This window comes from Charadrius vociferus, unplaced genomic scaffold (assembly GCF_000708025.1).
Source record: "Charadrius vociferus isolate BGI_N301 unplaced genomic scaffold, ASM70802v2 scaffold257, whole genome shotgun sequence".
NCBI classification, from domain to species: Eukaryota; Metazoa; Chordata; class Aves; order Charadriiformes; family Charadriidae; genus Charadrius; species Charadrius vociferus.
Window position 1 is genome coordinate 361,004 of NW_009649473.1, and position 18,341 is coordinate 379,344.

General features: G+C 38.4%; 1 protein-coding gene across 1 annotated transcript; it reads left to right on the forward strand.

Moving 5' to 3' along the window:
- The first annotated feature begins 181 nt into the window (after positions 1-181).
- Positions 182-17,830, forward strand: RUVBL1 (RuvB-like AAA ATPase 1). The gene is made up of 11 exons (XM_009889881.1): positions 182-187; positions 724-810; positions 1,423-1,555; positions 5,578-5,729; positions 7,026-7,115; positions 7,965-8,114; positions 9,489-9,552; positions 10,735-10,933; positions 12,949-13,051; positions 16,829-16,920; positions 17,235-17,830. The coding sequence occupies exons 1-11, from the start codon at positions 182-184 to the stop codon at positions 17,392-17,394; spliced, it is 1,236 nt and encodes a 411-aa protein (XP_009888183.1). The 3' UTR covers positions 17,395-17,830.
- The last annotated feature ends 511 nt before the right edge of the window (positions 17,831-18,341 follow it).

The window sequence follows — 18,341 nt, forward strand, 5'->3', positions numbered from 1 at the left end:
GGGGCCCGGCCGAGGCTCCCCGGGGGCTCTGCAGCCTCCGCCCCAGCTGAGGTGGAGGCCTCGGGGGCCGAGGGTCGCGCGGGGGCCAGGCCCGGACTGTGCTGGGTGTCTGTAAGTCCCGCTGGCAAGTGAAAGTCTTTGCCTGGGCTCCTCCGTGCGTTCCGCCGCTGTTCGAGGAGCGATGGGGGTAATCAAGACTATTCCTTGACGCCGCTACTTTGTTTTTTTTGCAGTAGCTGGCGGCAAGGGCAGGTGGCGTAGAAGTTTTAGGCGTAGAAGTTGGGGTATCGAAGGCAATGAAACCTACCAAAAGTCAAGCGATTTGGTGCAAGTGGGGATTGGAGCTTCTGTTTCAGTCCAGTGTCTGGCCTTGGCTTTAGCTGATTTGTCGTTCTGAAGCTCAAAGATCCATTTTGTGCTTTATTTTTAAACGCATATACATGCATGCAACTCCAGAAGGAGAAAAGGATCCTGTGCTCTTAGGTTGAGTTTTGTTGTCTGTGATTTTTTTTGTTGTTGTTTTTTATAGTCTGTCAGATGAAATGATTGTAGGAAGTAGTTCTTTCTGATCTTGCTGCCCTTTTGCATGCATGAAATTGAAATCTTCTCTATTTTTAGTGGGCTCACGAAGCCTAATATTTATAACCACTCTTAGTAATACTGAAACAAAAGATATTATAGCAATACTGGTATTAACAGCGCAAATACTTATTTAACTTATAGGCTTGTGGGGTTATAGTGGAACTCATCAAAAGCAAGAAAATGGCTGGCAGAGCTGTGCTGTTGGCAGGACCTCCTGGAACTGGCAAGGTATTATTTTTCTGTTTTGAGATGAAATAAAGTATTCCCAAATCTATTTTATTTTAATTTGTTGTCAAAACAATTTTAGGCTAGTGGTTACGTAATGTTTTCTTCTACTAGATTTCCTTTATCAATGTATTGACATGATTTCATGCTTTTGTTTTGATTTTGCCGTGTCATCAAGGTTGGCAGCATCCAGTGGTGTGTTCAGGCATCATTAGTGTGAAACCACCTCTTATAGGTTACCGAACACATAATATGGTCTCTGAAGAAGAGTCTTAGAAGTTAATTTTATGTCAAAAGCCTAAATAGTTTTTGCTTTGTTTATTTTTTTTCCTATGCTATTTAAGGCTTTTTGCATTTGTATCAGATGTCAAATTCAAATGCCTAGTATTGTTTCTTTAAAGCGTTTATAAGTCTGATAGTCACTTTATACATCTAGCTTGTTTTGGAGTGAGGAGGGTTGTTATATATGAGAAATGTGTCAGAATAGTCTGAATATTAAATTGATAGTTGATATATGGAAAGTGATATGATGAGAAAAGTTAACTTTGTTTAGAAAGAATCCTTTGTTAATTCTCAAAAATTAATGTGTGTTTCTTCTTTTGTTGTTCTTTTAAGACTGCTTTGGCTCTAGCTATTGCTCAGGAACTGGGAAGTAAAGTTCCCTTTTGTCCTATGGTTGGAAGTGAGGTCTATTCCACTGAGATCAAGAAAACAGAAGTTCTAATGGAAAACTTCCGGCGTGCAATTGGTAGGTTTCAGAAAAAAAGAAGAATTAAGGATTTGCATGATACTTTTTTTGCTTTTTCCCAGTCGCCTAAAAAGGAAAAACTTTTCAGTGGTCATGGTGATCTTCAGATCATGGTATGTTCTTTTTTTTTCAGTGCTGATCTTAATATAGTGAATTTCTTCCACACTTAGTGGAATCAGTAGGGTTTTCTGTTTATAAACCATAGTTTTAATTGTTGCATTATGGTTTATTCTACTTCCCCAGAGTCTCCTCTCATCCTCCAGGTTCAGCTCCTGGTTTTGTCTGTGACTCTGAATAAAACTAAAAATAAAATTATTTTTAGTTTCTTACAGTAGCAGAAATACTTGTAGACAGAGAAATGCTCCCTACTTTTTTATTTTAGTGATTTTGCCCTACTAAGCAAACAGTCTTAATCAGGGACGCACAAAGGCAGTGTTAGTCTGACTTACTGTTTCAGCAAGCACAAAGTTCCGTGCCAACAAAATAAATACTTGAACCTAATATCTTCCTCAATTCTAGAGTGCTTTTACAAGCTTGATGTAAATTGGATAAATTTGCTATGCAACCTCAATGAGTATCTAAAATCTCTTTATATGATAGGTGCTGACAGCTCATAAATGCAGTTAGAAGCGGCCCTTGTTTGTATGAGGACTGGCTAAAGATAGTCTAACTGATTTTTAGTACTGAACTTATTAACAGTTAATTTTCCTGGTTTCTGTACCATGTTTCCCTTTGGACTTCATGTAAGTATTCGGTGGCAGTAAGGTGAAGAAGTCTCTGCAGTTCTGCAATGAAACAAAAGTATTCCATTGACTTTTATAAGAAAGCAACTCTCAGTAGTCTCTGGTCACCGTGAATCTGGCAGGGCCTGGGGGAGGGAAGCCAGAGACTGAGTAGTCTGCAATATTTCCTTGATGTGATGAAGTTCCCTGTCAGAGATTTGGAAACCCGAACCAACAGATGAAACTTATGCCATCCATGTTGTCATTCCTAGAGATAGCAGTATTTTAACTCTCTAAGGTTTAACAGCCAGCTACATTGTTAGTTCCCTGCATTCCCTGAATGTCAATAGCAAGACACTTCTAAACAAATATTGGTGTTAATGAAAGATGGACCTTCTTTTATCCCTTTCTGTTGAATTCCATGTCACATTTTCATAACGCAACCTTTATTGATTATTTTTATCAGTGTGCAAAAACAACTCAAATATTTTAAAGGACTAGTAACTGCCATTTTTCATAATGGAGGATTTTCCAATCATGTTTAAATCTCAGTTATGTTTTAGCTTCCCTGCTTGGTAAGTAATTTACAAGGGTGCATTTAAAAAAAAAAAAATAATTTGTATGCTCAGTTTGAGCATACACTCAGCTGTGACTGAGTGCAAGAGAAGCTTCAGCTTGCATGTCAGCCAGTACCTAAAATATTAACTTACGTTTTTTTTGGGGGGTGGGGGGAAGTCTTGTATGATTCCTTATTAGCAGGTTTTGTACACATCATCTATTGCTCCTATGGTGCATTTTATTTTCAGAGGGTTGAGCCACCTCAATTCATAAAAATGATCAGGCATGTTAACATCAGTTTTTTTCCTGTTTTCCTTTTTTTTTTTTTTTTTTTCCTTGGAAACAACACGTTGAGTCTGACTGGTTTGGACCTATCACTGTATAAGGAAACTGGGATGACTCCGAGTTTACAGAATTTTTATTTTTGGGAGTCTTTTAATAACAGACTCAACGTAGTCTCATGGCCAAGTACTGCTTGGGGTGTAGTAGAGTTTGTAATACCTAAGAAACATAAAAGGACAGAGTGGGAAATGAGAAGATGGAATTGTTGTACAGGTTAAAAAAGCTGACAGGGATTAATCCTGTATAGAGCTTATTAGCAGCTGGCAAGGATGATGACAGTAGCTTATGTTAGAGCTCAGTTGCAGTAAAAAATAACTACTGGAATAGCCACTTAAATAGCATATCTGTTCACTCTGTCTCCAAATTGTAACTGCCAGTAAATCAAACAAGGACTGTTTGACTTCATATAGTGCCATTGAACCAAAACATGAAATAATCTGCAGCTTCCTTCTTAGACTTGTGCCTCCGATTTGTAAGTAGGAAATATCTCTGCTTAAGTTAAAGAGCTCTTTTGAGAATGAAGTTCTTACTTGATACATGCAGATTCACATGAAAACAAAGGGTAATCAGCAGCAAGTTCAAAGCATTGATTACTTTTGTTCAGATCATGTTAATCTGTAAATATTTTTTTATAGACGCATCTATATGAGCACATTAGTTCAGATTAGAGGCATGCTTTTGAAGCAGATCTCTAGGTTGTCCTTACGGGCTTGGCTTTAGTTTGCATTCTGGAGCAGACCCTGAGCATGTGAATTGAATTCTTTTCAGATTAAATGAAACTGGAAAATGTGCTTTAGCAGCATACAAAATATGCCCCAAATACAAAATATGCCCCAAACATAAATGGGCTTCCAGTTTTTCAGAGCAGAATAGAGCTTGTGCTGAAGGTTTAAAACCAGAACAAAAAGGAAAAACAAACCTGTCAATGTCCACTTCTCGGCACCAGCAGTTCCCATATTGCTTCACACTCCTTGCATGTGTAGCCTATGTGATGCAGACTTAGTCTAAGTCAGTTTTATAACTCAAACATTCTTTTTTTTTGTTTTTGTTTGATGTTTTGGCATACCTGAAAAACATTTTAAAAAATTACTGAAATTAACTTTCTATAGAGCTTTTTATGTAGTGCTAAGTAAGAGAACGCAAACATTCCTTACCAAGAAATCATTGTTAGCCACAACTAACCTATTTCTCACATTTCAAATCCTAGTCTTAAATTGAGTCCAGTAGAGGGAGACAGACTCATATTTGTCAGTTCTTTATATTTCCCTATCAGCAACTCAAGATTACTGGTGAAGTGTCTGATCTATTTCAAAGCAAAACGAAAAGTTATGGAACAAGGAAAGTTTTATAAAGTCCTAATAGCCTCAGACTAGGCAGGATGACTTCCTTGTATCTTGTTACAGCCCATTCATTATTTTTGGTATGGCATGTGTGTCTCATAAAATACTTTATAGAGCTCTTCAGATGTGGGTTCTTTGAACTTTTATGTAGTTAGAACGTCTGCATAATTGTAGTGGTGGTGGTGATGATAGTGGTTTTTCTTTGGAACAGTATAACCGTAAAACTCTTCAGCTCTATATTATTCATCAATTTAAAATAACTTTGTTAATTACAATAGTTCTGAGTAGAATAGAAGATACCCAGATACTATGATGATTGCTCAACTGTCTGAAAACTAACAAAGTAAGGATGTCATTGTCAGCTATTTTGAAATACTTTTAAATTTGCATTATAGCAGGTTCTGCTAAATTTTATCTAGCTCCCCTTTTGCTAATAACTTGAAAAATATTTAAAATTATACATTAACCTTTTCTTAATTTTATGAGGTTCTAACATAATACCTGTTAGTCAATTTATGTTATTTTTAAGTCGGTTGCTAAAATTTAAAGATTTTTATGAAGTTACTTTTTTTCTTGTGTCTTTTTTCCTTACTTTGCAGGGCTTTTCTGATGGTACAAAAATTGTGTAAAACTTGCAGTTATATTAGTGTCACAGTTCTTTAGTTTCAGAAGATGAACTGTTTCTCTGACTTCAGCATGGGGGACAAATCAAGCAAATCCCCTCTTTGGGGGAGGGAAGAGAGAGAGGATACTGACTAATACTTCAAGAACTAATGAGCTGACTAATGAGCTGACTAGCTTCAAGAACTAATAATAACAGTCAGTTTGGTTTCTCAGAGTTTAATAAACTGCTTTGCAGGTTAGAACTTGGGCTGAACTTTTGCTCTGATGACACAGAGTGATTATTCTCATTTAATATTAAAGAAGAAAACAATAATTGATGTTTCTACTTTTGAGAGTAAAAAATTACTGTTATGTTACATTCTGTTGGCAGTAATGCAGCAGACTGTATCCGGTTATTGATTCGTGTATTGAGACTATTCTAAACAATTTCTTGCAGGGTTGAGGATTAAAGAGACCAAGGAGGTTTATGAAGGAGAAGTCACAGAACTAACTCCATGTGAGACTGAGAATCCTATGGGGGGGTATGGCAAAACCATCAGCCATGTAATTATAGGACTCAAAACTGCAAAGGGAACCAAACAGTTGAAGGTATGTATGGCAGAGTCTCAAAAATTTCCTTAAGTATTTCTGGTCTGCATTTTCTATTTTTAGCACTTCTTATTTCCATTGCAAGCCATTGATCCCCATATCTGTAGAGTCAGGATGCCAGGAGGCTGTTTTCTTTTGCTCGACAACTTTATCCGGAGCATGTATGTTTACCTGTTTTGTGTAGAATATTTAAATGTTAGTCTTGTATCCCACTAATTGAAATTGGGAATAAGCCCATCACTCATTTAGCAGCCCCTGTAATTTTTGTTTGGCAGCACACACTTGTATGTCTTCAGTGAGTTAAAGGAGAGTATAAGCAGGAGGGGATCCTGATGCAGTTCTGCAGCATTACTGGTACCACAGAAAAATGGGTTGAGTTGAGAATCTGAACTATGATCTGTCTCAGTCTGTGATACGCTTACACTGACCCTGGCTATAAATTCATGTTTGTGATAACAAACATAGAAGAAAGGTCTTGTTTGGTTTTGTTTTCCCGGCTCTCAACTGAATTTTTGAGGATGGTTTTGGGAAATGTTGCCTACTTTAGTATAAATTGTTCTTTCTGTCACATCCCTTCTTTCTATGTGGGGAGGTATGCTCTAGTGAATATTTGATTTGAACTGGAAATTGAGCTGGTATGTTGCCAGCTCAGACCCACTTTCCCTTTGTTTTCTCGTACAAGTCTCTGTCCATGTTGTTCAATTTTCCTGTCAGTTAGAGTATGAGAGAATTGAAAGCTGTCTCTGGTGCTGTGTATCATCTTGCATTTGTTCACTCTGAAAACGAGAAAATGCAGAGCAAAAGTGAATAAACACGTACTGAGAGAAACAAAAGCATCTGACGTATTCCACATTCACTCTCCCTCACACAGCTCCACAGAGGATACAGATTCAAGAGATCAAGTAGCATAATCCAGTGCTATAGCTAGATATTTTATAAAAGTTTTGTTAGAAAGCAAGAGAAGTGCTACATCCTAGGTATAAATATATTGTCACATTACACAAAGGCATACTTTGTGATAGTAACTGGTATCATTATGTTTCTGGCACTTTCTGTCACTTCCTTCAGATAGCAGATTTTTTTTGTAAGAAAGTAAATTCTGTCCATCTTCTTCTGGTTTTATTCTCTATCACTACTCCACGTGTTACAGCTTTATAAAATCCTAGAAGTATTTCTGGGGGGAGTTCCAGTTCAATTTTGTCTGGTGGGAGCAAGCTTTAGACTAAATCTCTCTTCCTTGATTACCATAACAATATGGAACTGTTTTGACCAACTGTGATGTTCTTTTTTCTCCAGCTGGACCCAAGCATATTTGAAAGTTTGCAGAAGGAGCGAGTGGAAACTGGTGATGTTATTTATATTGAAGCAAACAGTGGAGCCGTCAAGGTAAAAGAAAAGTTATGCACTTGTATGCAGGTATATGTGTTCTTGCAGACCTTTGTCTGCCTTTGTCAGAAGGCCTTCCAATTTATTAACCTTAACTGACATGAAGTGGTTACATGGAAGTTTTAAAAAGAGCCCAGTGTTTTCCTTATCTGGAGAGAAAATTCTCTCTTGCACTGAAAGAACTTGGTCATCTGGTTCACAATTAAGGTCATCTGGCAAGGAAGCTATCACTGATGCTGTCTGGATGAGTTTTCTTTTCTGTAAGATCAAGACATCTTTAAAGGAAGGGGAGAAAAACCAAGCAACTTTAGTCATTTTCAGGCTGACATGTGCAGTGTATTTAATCTTTCTTTTATCGCTCTGGTATTTTCTCCACAAGATATATACATGTAGAAGGGAATGCTGCATTAGTTAGCATTCTTTTCGTATCTGATTTAGAAAGTAGTGTACAGCGATACTTGCTGTTTAATGGATGAGCATAATATTTTGTGTCATATAATAAATCACCCACCTACAAAGGAGTCTTGAACAGTTCTTCCAATCTCTAGTTAATCTGCAGGATTTGTCCTTTAGCAAGAATTGCATACGGTTAAAAGAAGGGGAGAGGGGAGTGGCATATTCTTAGCGCTGAAAATATCAGGTGTTTTTCAACAGAGTTTTTGAGCTTTGATCAGTAGATAGGGTATGCCTGTTGCTAAGCAGGGAGTGGGATGTCTGAATTGTCAACTGAAGCTTGTCAGGACTGGAATTGTGAACCAAGCCCTTTATCTTTATCAAGTTCATGTCACTCAAGGTTTTGGCACTAAAACTAATTCTATACCTGGGTTTCTCTTCTTTTCTTTTTCTCAGAGGCAAGGCAGGTGTGATATCTATGCTACGGAATTTGACCTTGAAGCTGAAGAGTATGTTCCCTTGCCAAAGGGTGATGTGCACAAGAAAAAGGAAATTATTCAGGATGTCACCCTGCATGACTTGGATGTGGCCAATGCTCGACCTCAGGTATCTGACTCCACAGATGAAGTCCTTACAAAAAAATTATTTGACATAAACGCGGTGGTTACTAGAATAATCAAGGAGATGTAGAAAGTTGAGCTGTCCTAAATCAGCCTCAAAGATTCCACTACAGGAGAAGCAGTAGGTGTTACGCTATGGAAGGCCAGTCTACCTCTCCTCTCTGGAAGGAGGTCATGCTGCAGTTGGCTACCTCAGCGGCCCTGCCATACAGGTTAAAGAGGCAGTTGCTGAGTTAGGATTTATGCACCTGGTCGTGGAGTATTTATCAGAGTACGTTTCCTAACACTACAGAGAACAGCCTTATAGCCATAGCAGAGCTTCCACATGGATATTTGGGATCTGCTACCTTCACAGTTAATGCATAATCTAGACCTAGCTCTCCCCTTCCCTCCGCCACTGTGCCCCATCCCCTGCAAAAAAAGGGCAGCATGGGCTGCTCCTCTTGACCAAGGAAAGAGATTGTTTTCTCTCCAGAAAGAAACTTGCCTACAGATGTGAGGTAGCAGCAGCCAGGTCTGCATCATTTTACTTACCGAAGTTCTGAATACAGATTAATTTATTCTGCTCTGTGTTTATGGTATTGTGGCCATGAAATGGAAACTGCAAGCACTGTGATGAAAGTCACTAAGCATTTTGGACTGTTGCGGATTCTCTTGACGTGCCTGCTTCCTTCAGAGGTGTTTCCTAACCTCTTGTTAAATTTCCTTGTGACTTTCAGTAGAGCTCTGAACATATTGCAACAAAAAAATGAAAATAGGAGAATTACTCCTTGCTGTATCTTAACATAAACTCACTATTGAGAGAATTCCATCTACATCATAAACATAAGCCATTAACAATACAGTATCTTTGTTTAAAGGCTGGCATCGCGACAGTATGATACTACAAGCCCTTAACCTATTCCATTTCAAAATAAACATCCTTTTTCCAACGAAATCATTTACATGAAAAAAATCAAGGTGTTCTAGGCTCTTAAAACTCAGCATAATTGTTCCTGTGTTTATAGGTTGAACACCTACTGTGCACGCAGGCGATCCAAGTTTCTGTGTTCCATGACAATTTTAGTCCTTACGAGCTTCTCTGTGACAATTTTTTTAAAAGAGGATATCTCATTTTGTTTTTCTATGTTCTCCAAATGAACGATGCTAAAGAAAGGGTGAGGAGGTAGCTAAATGGTTATGTTTAGAATACTGCTGCAGTGAAGTGACTTAACCTTTGACAGATTATCAGCCCTGCAGATATAAAGTATCAAGTTAACTGCAAGAAACAACTTCTTTAACCAATTCCTGTTTTATAAAATGTTCATCATATGTGCTCACTACAAGACCTCATAGCTGATCTGTAACTTTCTTCTCCTAGGGTGGGCAAGACATCCTTTCTATGATGGGGCAATTGATGAAGCCTAAGAAAACTGAAATTACTGGTATGAATCCTGCATGGTATTTTTAGACCAATATAACCTCTATGTTTGCCAGTTAGAAGAGGATTAAAAATAGGATTATTCATGCACCACCTCTAAATTAATGCCTACATAACATTTATTCATAAATATTCAGATTTCAAAAAGCAGTGATACAGCTGCTAGATTTGCAATGGCTGTAAACAGTACGTGTACTGTTGGTTCACACACAAAGTGACAATAACACTGTACTCTGCACCTATTTTCCTGGGGAGAAAGAGGTTAGAATGCTAGTACCATCCCCCTTTCTCAGAACACTCCTACCAGAGTGTATGAGATTAACACTTTGACAAACAGCCAAACTGAACAACAACCAAAAAATCGGAAAAACGTTGTTTGGATGCATGCTTATGTGAAGCAACCATACTGAATTTCTGTGGAGTAGAAAACCAGCTTCTAAAGACTCTAACTTTGGTTCGGTTTAGCCACCTCTATAGCAGCTGTCTATTGACTTGATGTTCTAAGTGCACTGCTGCTCTTCCTACCTACAGATCATGGGAGGGGAAAAAAACCCGCCAAAACTACAGACAGATCTATTCTCCTTTTTGCTTTGAAAGAAATGATGTTTCAGTAAGTGACTATCTAAATTTAGATCAAAGTCTGTTGCAATATCTAACTTGAATGGCAGTCTTTTGAAGTATTTCATCTGTTCCAGAGGTCACTTTGCTTATTCTAATGTCAGATTTATCGATGTAACATCTTGCTTAGCTTTGAGATCCATATGTTCACAGAAATTTATATAGCCCTATTTTTTTTTGTTGTTGTTCTTCCAGTGGTGTTCTTTTCAGCCACGCTTGGAAACTATTAAGTTTCATGTTTTAAACTGAGGTTTGACTGAATTCCCCCCCGCCAAACTCCCCAGACCCACAAAAATTATAGTTTTTCCACAAGTCATGTGAGAGGACAGACTAACTACTACAGAGTTAAGTGCTACAAGTTCCGTTTAGAAATATTTTGTTGCACAGGTGTCTCCCCAATACAGGTGTGAATGTCACAGAATTTTAGCATCATCGAGATTTTTCCCTGTGGCAGTAAGATACCAAACCATGAAAAAATTCAAGGAGACTTTTACTTGCTTTAAGTCTTTCACACAGACCTGTATGTAGTTCACTAGCAGAACAACTAACAGTTTCTTTTTGTTCTCAGACAAGCTTCGAGGAGAGATAAATAAGGTAGTAAATAAATACATCGATCAAGGCATTGCAGAGCTAGTCCCTGGTGTGCTCTTTGTAGATGAAGTTCACATGCTGGATATCGAATGTTTCACGTACCTGCACCGAGCACTGGAATCTTCTATTTCCCCCATTGTCATCTTTGCTTCCAATCGAGGAAACTGTGTTATCAGGTATGATGTCTAAGATTGAATTTTCCAGATTGCATTGGTCCATAAACCTTGGAATTAGCTGTATCAACAGAGTTATAACCTTTGAAGGCTTCTGCCTCTGATACTGACATCTATGATAATCCCTGGCTTACAAGCTGCATCAGTGCTCAAGAACTGTTTGTGAGCTTCATGATGGGACAGGCATTTAATGCCAGGCTGACTGAGTTAAAGCAGAATGGAATTCCTCCTATTTCCACTGACGCATCCCTCTTTCTCTAACAGCTTCTGAATTGTCATATTTCCTGGGTGATCTCTAACAATTGCCTTTCTCATTGGATACCTCAGCGCATCTGTTGTTTGCACGTTAGGGACATCAAAAACCAGGGCTACAAATCTCTAATATAGTTTCCTGCTGCTTCTGGATCATTTTGCTGTTTGCTGTCCTCATTTCATCAGACTTAAGCTTCCTGTTCTTACTGTTAAAGCATGTCACTGTTCAGTCTCTCCCCACCCTTCGTTATTTCCTATGTTGGTCTGGCTTTTTGTGATTCTTTGGTCTTGCCAACTAACTTGTTTTTCATCTCCACTCCAGTTCGTGCCTTTGCTTCAATATTGTGTGCCCGCACAATGCATTCTTTGCATGTTCAGTAGAAGTGCTGTCCTCTTTCAGATTCTTCCTTAAGCTCTACTGCTAATTTGTGGTCTAGGTCTAATTATGTCTAAACAAGCTGTCATTAGCAATGATTGCTACTCTTTAAATTGATTTAGTTCAGCTGTGTAACCAGCTATTCTTTTCCCTTTTAGTGGCTCATCTGGTATTAATCTTTCTCTGCTTGGATTGCTTAGAAGTTAAGGTGATAAGCCCTTCAGAAATGTGTAAAGTGGACATTGCAGCGCTCTCTTTGCAAAGGCATAAAAAGGCTGTCCTGTAAAAGTAGAGCAAATAGAGATCTGTCAGCATGGATTTGCTGCAGATCTCGTTATGAAAAAAATGTGATTTAAGAAAGGAAGATTTCTATAGAGTAGTTGTATCTTATTTTGCTAAATTAAGCCCTTAAAAGCAAGCTCTTTACTGTATACTACTATCTCAAGTAGCTAGCAATGCTCTGATTTGTCTGCTGATCGCTCTTAAAAGGGTCGGGGGAAAATTAATTGTATAGTACAGTTGATTCTGTAACCTCATACAGAAAGAATCACTTCAGAGGAGAGAACACCATCTACTCAAGAGTACAGCAGATGATTGCAGAGTATTTGGATTAATTTCCCAGGAAGGACCATGGCCAAAGCTGTAGTGCCTGAATACTAGTACTGAACTTAAAAACGTAGTTCTCTACCAGCATTTTACTGGTTTTACCTGCAATCTCTATAGATCTCATGAAATCTGGATATCTTTCAGTCTTGATTTCACAGCAAATTGTGCTGGTCTTGGAAAACCAGGAATAGATGTGTCTGCAGCCTTTGCTGTTGAGTGTTGTACGTCAAATAAAAGGGTTGGGGGCCTAGATCCTGCTCTGTCCTTCACGCACAGACATCCACTTCTCAGTTTGCTGGATTGCAAGCGTGGAATGTAAACCACTGGGGTATTCACTGGAAGGACTGGGAGAAGGATTGGACAGAGTAAAGGCTTATTTGTCAAGAGGGGATGTTATCCAAATGGATGATAGTGTATATAATTTCTACTGATACTGCTAAACAACTTAGTAAGAATGATTTTTTCCTTGCTGGGAGATACTTTGGAATATTGGGCAAGGCTGTATTTTAAGATACAATGCAGGTAAATGTTAAGGAAAGCACCACCTCTAAGTATTTTTGAGTGGCATGTTTAAGAGCTCCAGAAATAGTATTTGTTTCCCTTGGGCTGTCCAGCATGAACTTCAGACTAGAATGTTTCCTGTCTCTGTCTGGTGAGTGTCTCTCTGTGGGAATACACAAGAATGGTAAACTAGACGTGTAGTCACTTACAACTGATTTTAGTCAAATCAATGTACTGCACTCGGAATAGTATCTGATCTCTTTCTGTTTGGTTTCTCCTTTAGAGGCACAGAGGATGTAGTGTCTCCTCATGGAATACCACTGGACCTGCTGGATAGAGTGATGATTATCCGAACCATGCTGTATACACCCCAAGAAATGAAGCAGGTATGCACAGCATTTTAAGAGAAATTCTAAAAAGTCCCTGGAGTTCTAGTCTGTTGGGATGACTGCTACGTCTCTGTATATTCTATAGTAATGTAGAGCTGCTTGACACTTTGTGGTCACCAGGGTTTGTGCCAGAAAGCTTACCACTTCCTAAATGCACGCTGCTTTAGCAACCATTTACAGCAAGTAAGCTGGTTAAAATTGTGCATGCAATTTCTCTGTCTGATTTCCACCCACTGATGAGTTGTATTGGTAAGCAGATCTAGGGCCGAAAATGACATCTCCCTGGCATGAAATAGCGTGAATTGCTAGCTGACCTTATCTCTTGCACCAATGTTCTTCCCAGAGAATTTGCAGGTTCCAGCAGGTAGTGCTTTTTCAGTTGGTATGAGATGAAGTGTGTCCCATATTGGAACCATTGGTCCCAGACCTCAGGCTGTTACTCCACGTAAGAGATGACAGAGATTGAGGAATGCGACTTCATGCGCTACATTTTTTCTTCTGTGCCCTGTACTATAGCTTTAAGCTGCTAGGACTGTCTCTGGAAACTGGGAGGGTTTTCATGCTTCTAGTCAAGTTTGGAAATGTAAGCACAGTAAGTGTTGCAGAGATATGCTTCTGAATGCCTCAAACTTTTCCTGTGGGGCCATCTCAATGTATTGTGTATCGATTATAATGCTTGGGTGCCATTATGATGCATCGTGTCAAAGATCCCCCTCATTAGCGTCTCAATGCTGCGAAGTGACACAATGCAGAAGACATTACGGTTTATCATGTCAATTCTTTGTATTATTTAAGAGATAGTGTCAATGGAAGAGAGCGTTGTCACAAGATAATAGTCTCCTGCTGCTGGATAAGTGCCAAGGTGAAGCCGAGGCATTTATCGAATATAAACGTAGAGGCAAAGCTTCATTTCACTTGGTTTGAGGAGCTTTTCACATACAGCTGTTGTGAGCCGTTCTCGGGATTATTTTTTTCGTGCCTAAAAGGACACTTTAAAGCTTTATGGCATAGATTACAGTAGAAGCAACCCAGCGATTTGATAATATGCTTGTGTTTTGTCTGTGTACAAAACAAATTTTAAGCATGACTTTTACTCAGTTTGGGGATGTTAAAGATTGTTGTCTGGACTTCTGTAGTTAGGGTAGTACGAGTATGTACTCTGTTACTTTTTGTTAAGGTTGCTATATATAATACCTGCCTAGTGTGCTGTATTATCATGCAGATATACACTGTTAAAGAACTCATTTCTGAACTGTTGATTTTCAGAAGAGCTGGGTGAGTGCTGTGATTTCCACTCTCCCCAGGGGTGAGGGAAAGGAGTTGTTTACAGTAGCATTTCTTAAAGCTAAAAATAGAGCCCAGATAGTATGTCCCATAAATCATTTTCCCATAGTCAAATAATCTCATCTTCCCTTAAAATTAAGGCTTTTGAATGATGACTTCTCTTGGGAGAAGAGGAGGAGCTATTACAATTAACTATGGTTTCTAACTAAATACAACTGAGGAAGTTTAAAAATAAGACCTCCATAAATTTATTTCTCTGTCTTTGCTCCTGCTTTTCTTTCATGCTGGGAAGAAGGGTTCACTGCTGATGCTTCTGCGTGAGACTCTTTGCCTTGGCCTTTCACAATTGATTTGTTTATCAGCACAAGAATTGTCCATTTATCTACTAAAAGTTTGTTCGTAAACAGTTCAAAATATTTTTCTTTGTGTCGATAAAGTAGAAATCCCATTGGGTAGCTCTGCTCCAAGAGCAAGACCCGCAGTTACCTTAGTGCAGCCAGAATAGGGAGAAAATTCACTGTTACGCATATTCTAGTCAGGTATTGGTGTAATCAAACTTTTTTACATGTGTGCCGTAGAGGTTATAACTGAGGCTTCTTGTCCCTAGTCTATTTTACCTGAAAAACACTTCTTTTCCTATTTCATAGTGACTTACTTATATATGTATTTGCTGGGTTAATGGCTTTGGCCCCGATCCTTCAGTAAGGTTCTACCAAGTTGCTAGATAAATAGTTATTTAAAAAAAAATTGTTAAAGATTCAAGATACCTTGTTTCTGGAAGGGGAGGAGTAAAGTAGCAGTATATGAGTGAATGGAAAGTGATGTCTGAGTGATCTAAAAAGACAGGGAAAAAATCTTCAATTGGCAATGCTGCTGCAAATTGCAATTTCAAATATTCAGTATTAATATCTTAGCACAACTTCCTGCTATTTCAGGCCCCTCTCTTTTACTCTGTTCCCTACTCTGAGTTCCCTAGCGCATTTTTATGGCTTTAATTTAAACGAGTGCTTCTTGATATCTTGTTTACAAAGCTGCCAAAGTGAAAAATACCTGTATTATATGAGGCTTGCAGTTCCAGAGTTATCTCAGCACTACAACACAACATCATTATCCAGTCTGCCCCTTATCACTCAGCTGGTAATACGGACTACCGAGAGACTTGTGCCACTTTTGTTACAGCTTTATATGCTCAGGCTTATTGGTGATATCTTGCTCTCCAACTTTGTAAAGATCTTCAAACTGGTACAAGCCTGAGACTGTTCTCGAAAGATTAGATTCTTCTTAGTGATTTTTTTCTTCTTGCAGGAATAGGTGAATCATAGAAAGTAACTTTTTGATTTATTTTACTATCTTCTTGTCAATTGAATAAAAAGTGTGTTGTGAGCTGCTAAGGAAAGGGCGTAGCTTTCTGTAGGGCTTTTTGGAGGACTCCACTGTATAGCGGCAATGATACACTGCAAGATTTAGTAACTAATTGGTGTAGGTGTCCATAAGACTCCAGCTGTCACTTACTTCCTGCATACCTGTCCTGGTTTGAATGACATGGGACTAATTTCTCTTTTAATGCTTCAGAAAACTGCACTTTTAGAAGACTCTAGTGTCTGAATTTGTGAAAATACTTACTTTATAGCAAGTTAGAGTGTGTGGGTCTCAAGGTCTCAGTGTTTTTCGAGCTCGTCAGGTACAGGGATGAGGAGGAGTGAGACCCAGGCACATAACCCAAGCTGGCCAACAGGATTATTTCATACCATGAACATCATATTCATAAATCATAAATTAAGAAGTTTGCTGTGAAGTTGTTAATGGCTGCGGTCCTGAGAACTTCTTGCCCTGGTGCTGGACCTCTGAGCCCTTCCCTTCGTCCCGAAGCCATAGTGCTTGCAGTGTCTGACATTTGCTGTCCACTGCTGGGAGCGCACAGCTTCCTACTGATTGAATTGGCTGAGTATAATCCTTGTATATTTTATATTGGTATTGGGATCAATATTGACTCTTTAGTATTATTAATGTTAATTATATATTCCTATTCTATTTAATCTGTTTATATTTCAATCCTTGGGTTTTCTTGTTTTTCTCCATTTCTCCTTCCCAGGTGGGGAGGAGTCATCGGGTGACAGAACAAGTTGTTGTGGGTTTCTCGAACCATAACAATGCTTTTTCAGTTTTCTGGGATAAGTTCTCATATTCTGTTGCTTATTAGTAGATACACTTTTCTAACCATGCAGAATTATCGTGAAGGGTTAAGTAGTCTAGAAGTGTTACTTTACCTGCCTTTTGTGATGATCAGTTTTTTAACATCATATTTGCCTATTCAAAGACTTGGAATTCTACAAATTCTAGTTTAGTGCTAATTTACGCTAGGATAACCCTCTACACCATCTCGTTTTTTAGCATGTCTCGTCTCTGACAAGAGTTTCCAGATACTAAGCTAAGTAGTATTGCACACTAATTGTTTAGGCTGGTACTTCACTTACTCATTCATCCCAACAGATCATAAAACTTCGTGCTCAGACAGAAGGAATTAACATTAGTGAAGAAGCTCTAAACCATCTAGGAGAAATTGGGACCAAGACAACCTTAAGGTAAGTTGAGCGCAGTTGGCTTTTCTCTTAAGTATGACTAGGTCTAAAAATACTGTAGGATAACTCTCGCTTGGAAGCGAGACAATCCTCCCCCATACAATAATGTGGTCTATTAAGAACAGTGCTAGCTTTAAAAAAGCGTGGTAATCCTCCTCTTTCTTCTTTTAAGGAATGTACTTGCTGGAGTGTCTTGCAGACTTTTTATACTGAGGATAGAGCTGTGTGTTTCCTAACAAATCTCCCACCCCTACATATATTCAGTTCGCTGGGATGCACTGAATTGTAATTATTCATCCATCTCTGTTTGATCGCAGGTATGCTGTGCAGTTACTGACCCCAGCTAACCTGCTTGCCAAGATTAATGGGAAAGACAGCATCGAGAAAGAGCATATTGAAGAAATAAATGAACTTTTCTATGATGCCAAATCCTCAGCAAAAATCTTGGCTGATCAACAGGAGAAGTACATGAAATGAAGAGCTTATCATGTTAGATGCTTTGAAGTGGCTTTAACCCTTACCCAGGGCTGGCTTAATTATTGAATGAGAAATGTTAATGGTTTGTCTCTTTTGGGACTGAAAAATATTTAAATGTTGGACTGCTTTGTCAGGCCAGAATTAACTATCAAGCGTTCCTGTTTCATTATCAACAATAAGATGCTCCATGATGTCTGTGTAACATCTTAGTCTCCCTTTTATGAGTATATACGAAATGAATAGCTCTTGACCCATCAGTTTTGTCTTTAGATTTAATTACAGAAGAGCTCTAACTGAAGTTGATGCTTAAGAACAGTCTATTTTCTTTATGAATGTTGTTTTAAAATAGTTTCCTTTTACAGATGAGAACTTTTTTTTTTTGGAATCAAAGTTTGTCTGAAGTGCTTTATAATAAAATATTTCAAGAGTATTGGAAGCTTGCATGTGTTTACTCTGATTGTTGATCTGCTAAAGAAGCAGTCAAAATAAGTTGGAATTAACAAAGCCAAATATGAGTAAAATGGATCTGCAACACAAAAAACAGATCTACAGCAAAGCAAAGAAGTAGTAATGGGACCTTTTTAAAGTGTTTGGGTTTTTGTAGGTCTTGTTTTTTATTTCTGAAGACTTCTGTGCAGAATGCAGAAAGACGTAATAGTAGTTATGTACTTAACGCCTGTCTTCCAAAGTAACTTATCCTTTCTTTGGGTTTTCTTAAAGCAGATTAAATAAAAATTGCTTTCCATCATGGTTAGCTATTTTTTCACTATGTTCTGTCCCCACTTTCTTGATCACCTAGGATCAGGAAAAATTTGCAAACTGAAAACGAAATCCTGCTCTGTACAGACTTTATATGAACTTAGCCTTAGTCTTTTGTTCACAAAGTATGCTTCCTTGCTTCGTGACGTGTGGATGCTTGATTGCTTCACAGCACTCTGAGGGTAAAT

Excerpts from the sequence above, each read along its gene's own strand:
- RUVBL1 (XM_009889881.1), top strand. Across the intron at positions 10,934-12,948 it reads CGAGGAAACTGTGTTATCAG|AGGCACAGAGGATGTAGTGT; the intron begins GTATGATGTCTA and ends TTTCTCCTTTAG. Across the intron at positions 16,921-17,234 it reads GGGACCAAGACAACCTTAAG|GTATGCTGTGCAGTTACTGA; the intron begins GTAAGTTGAGCG and ends GTTTGATCGCAG.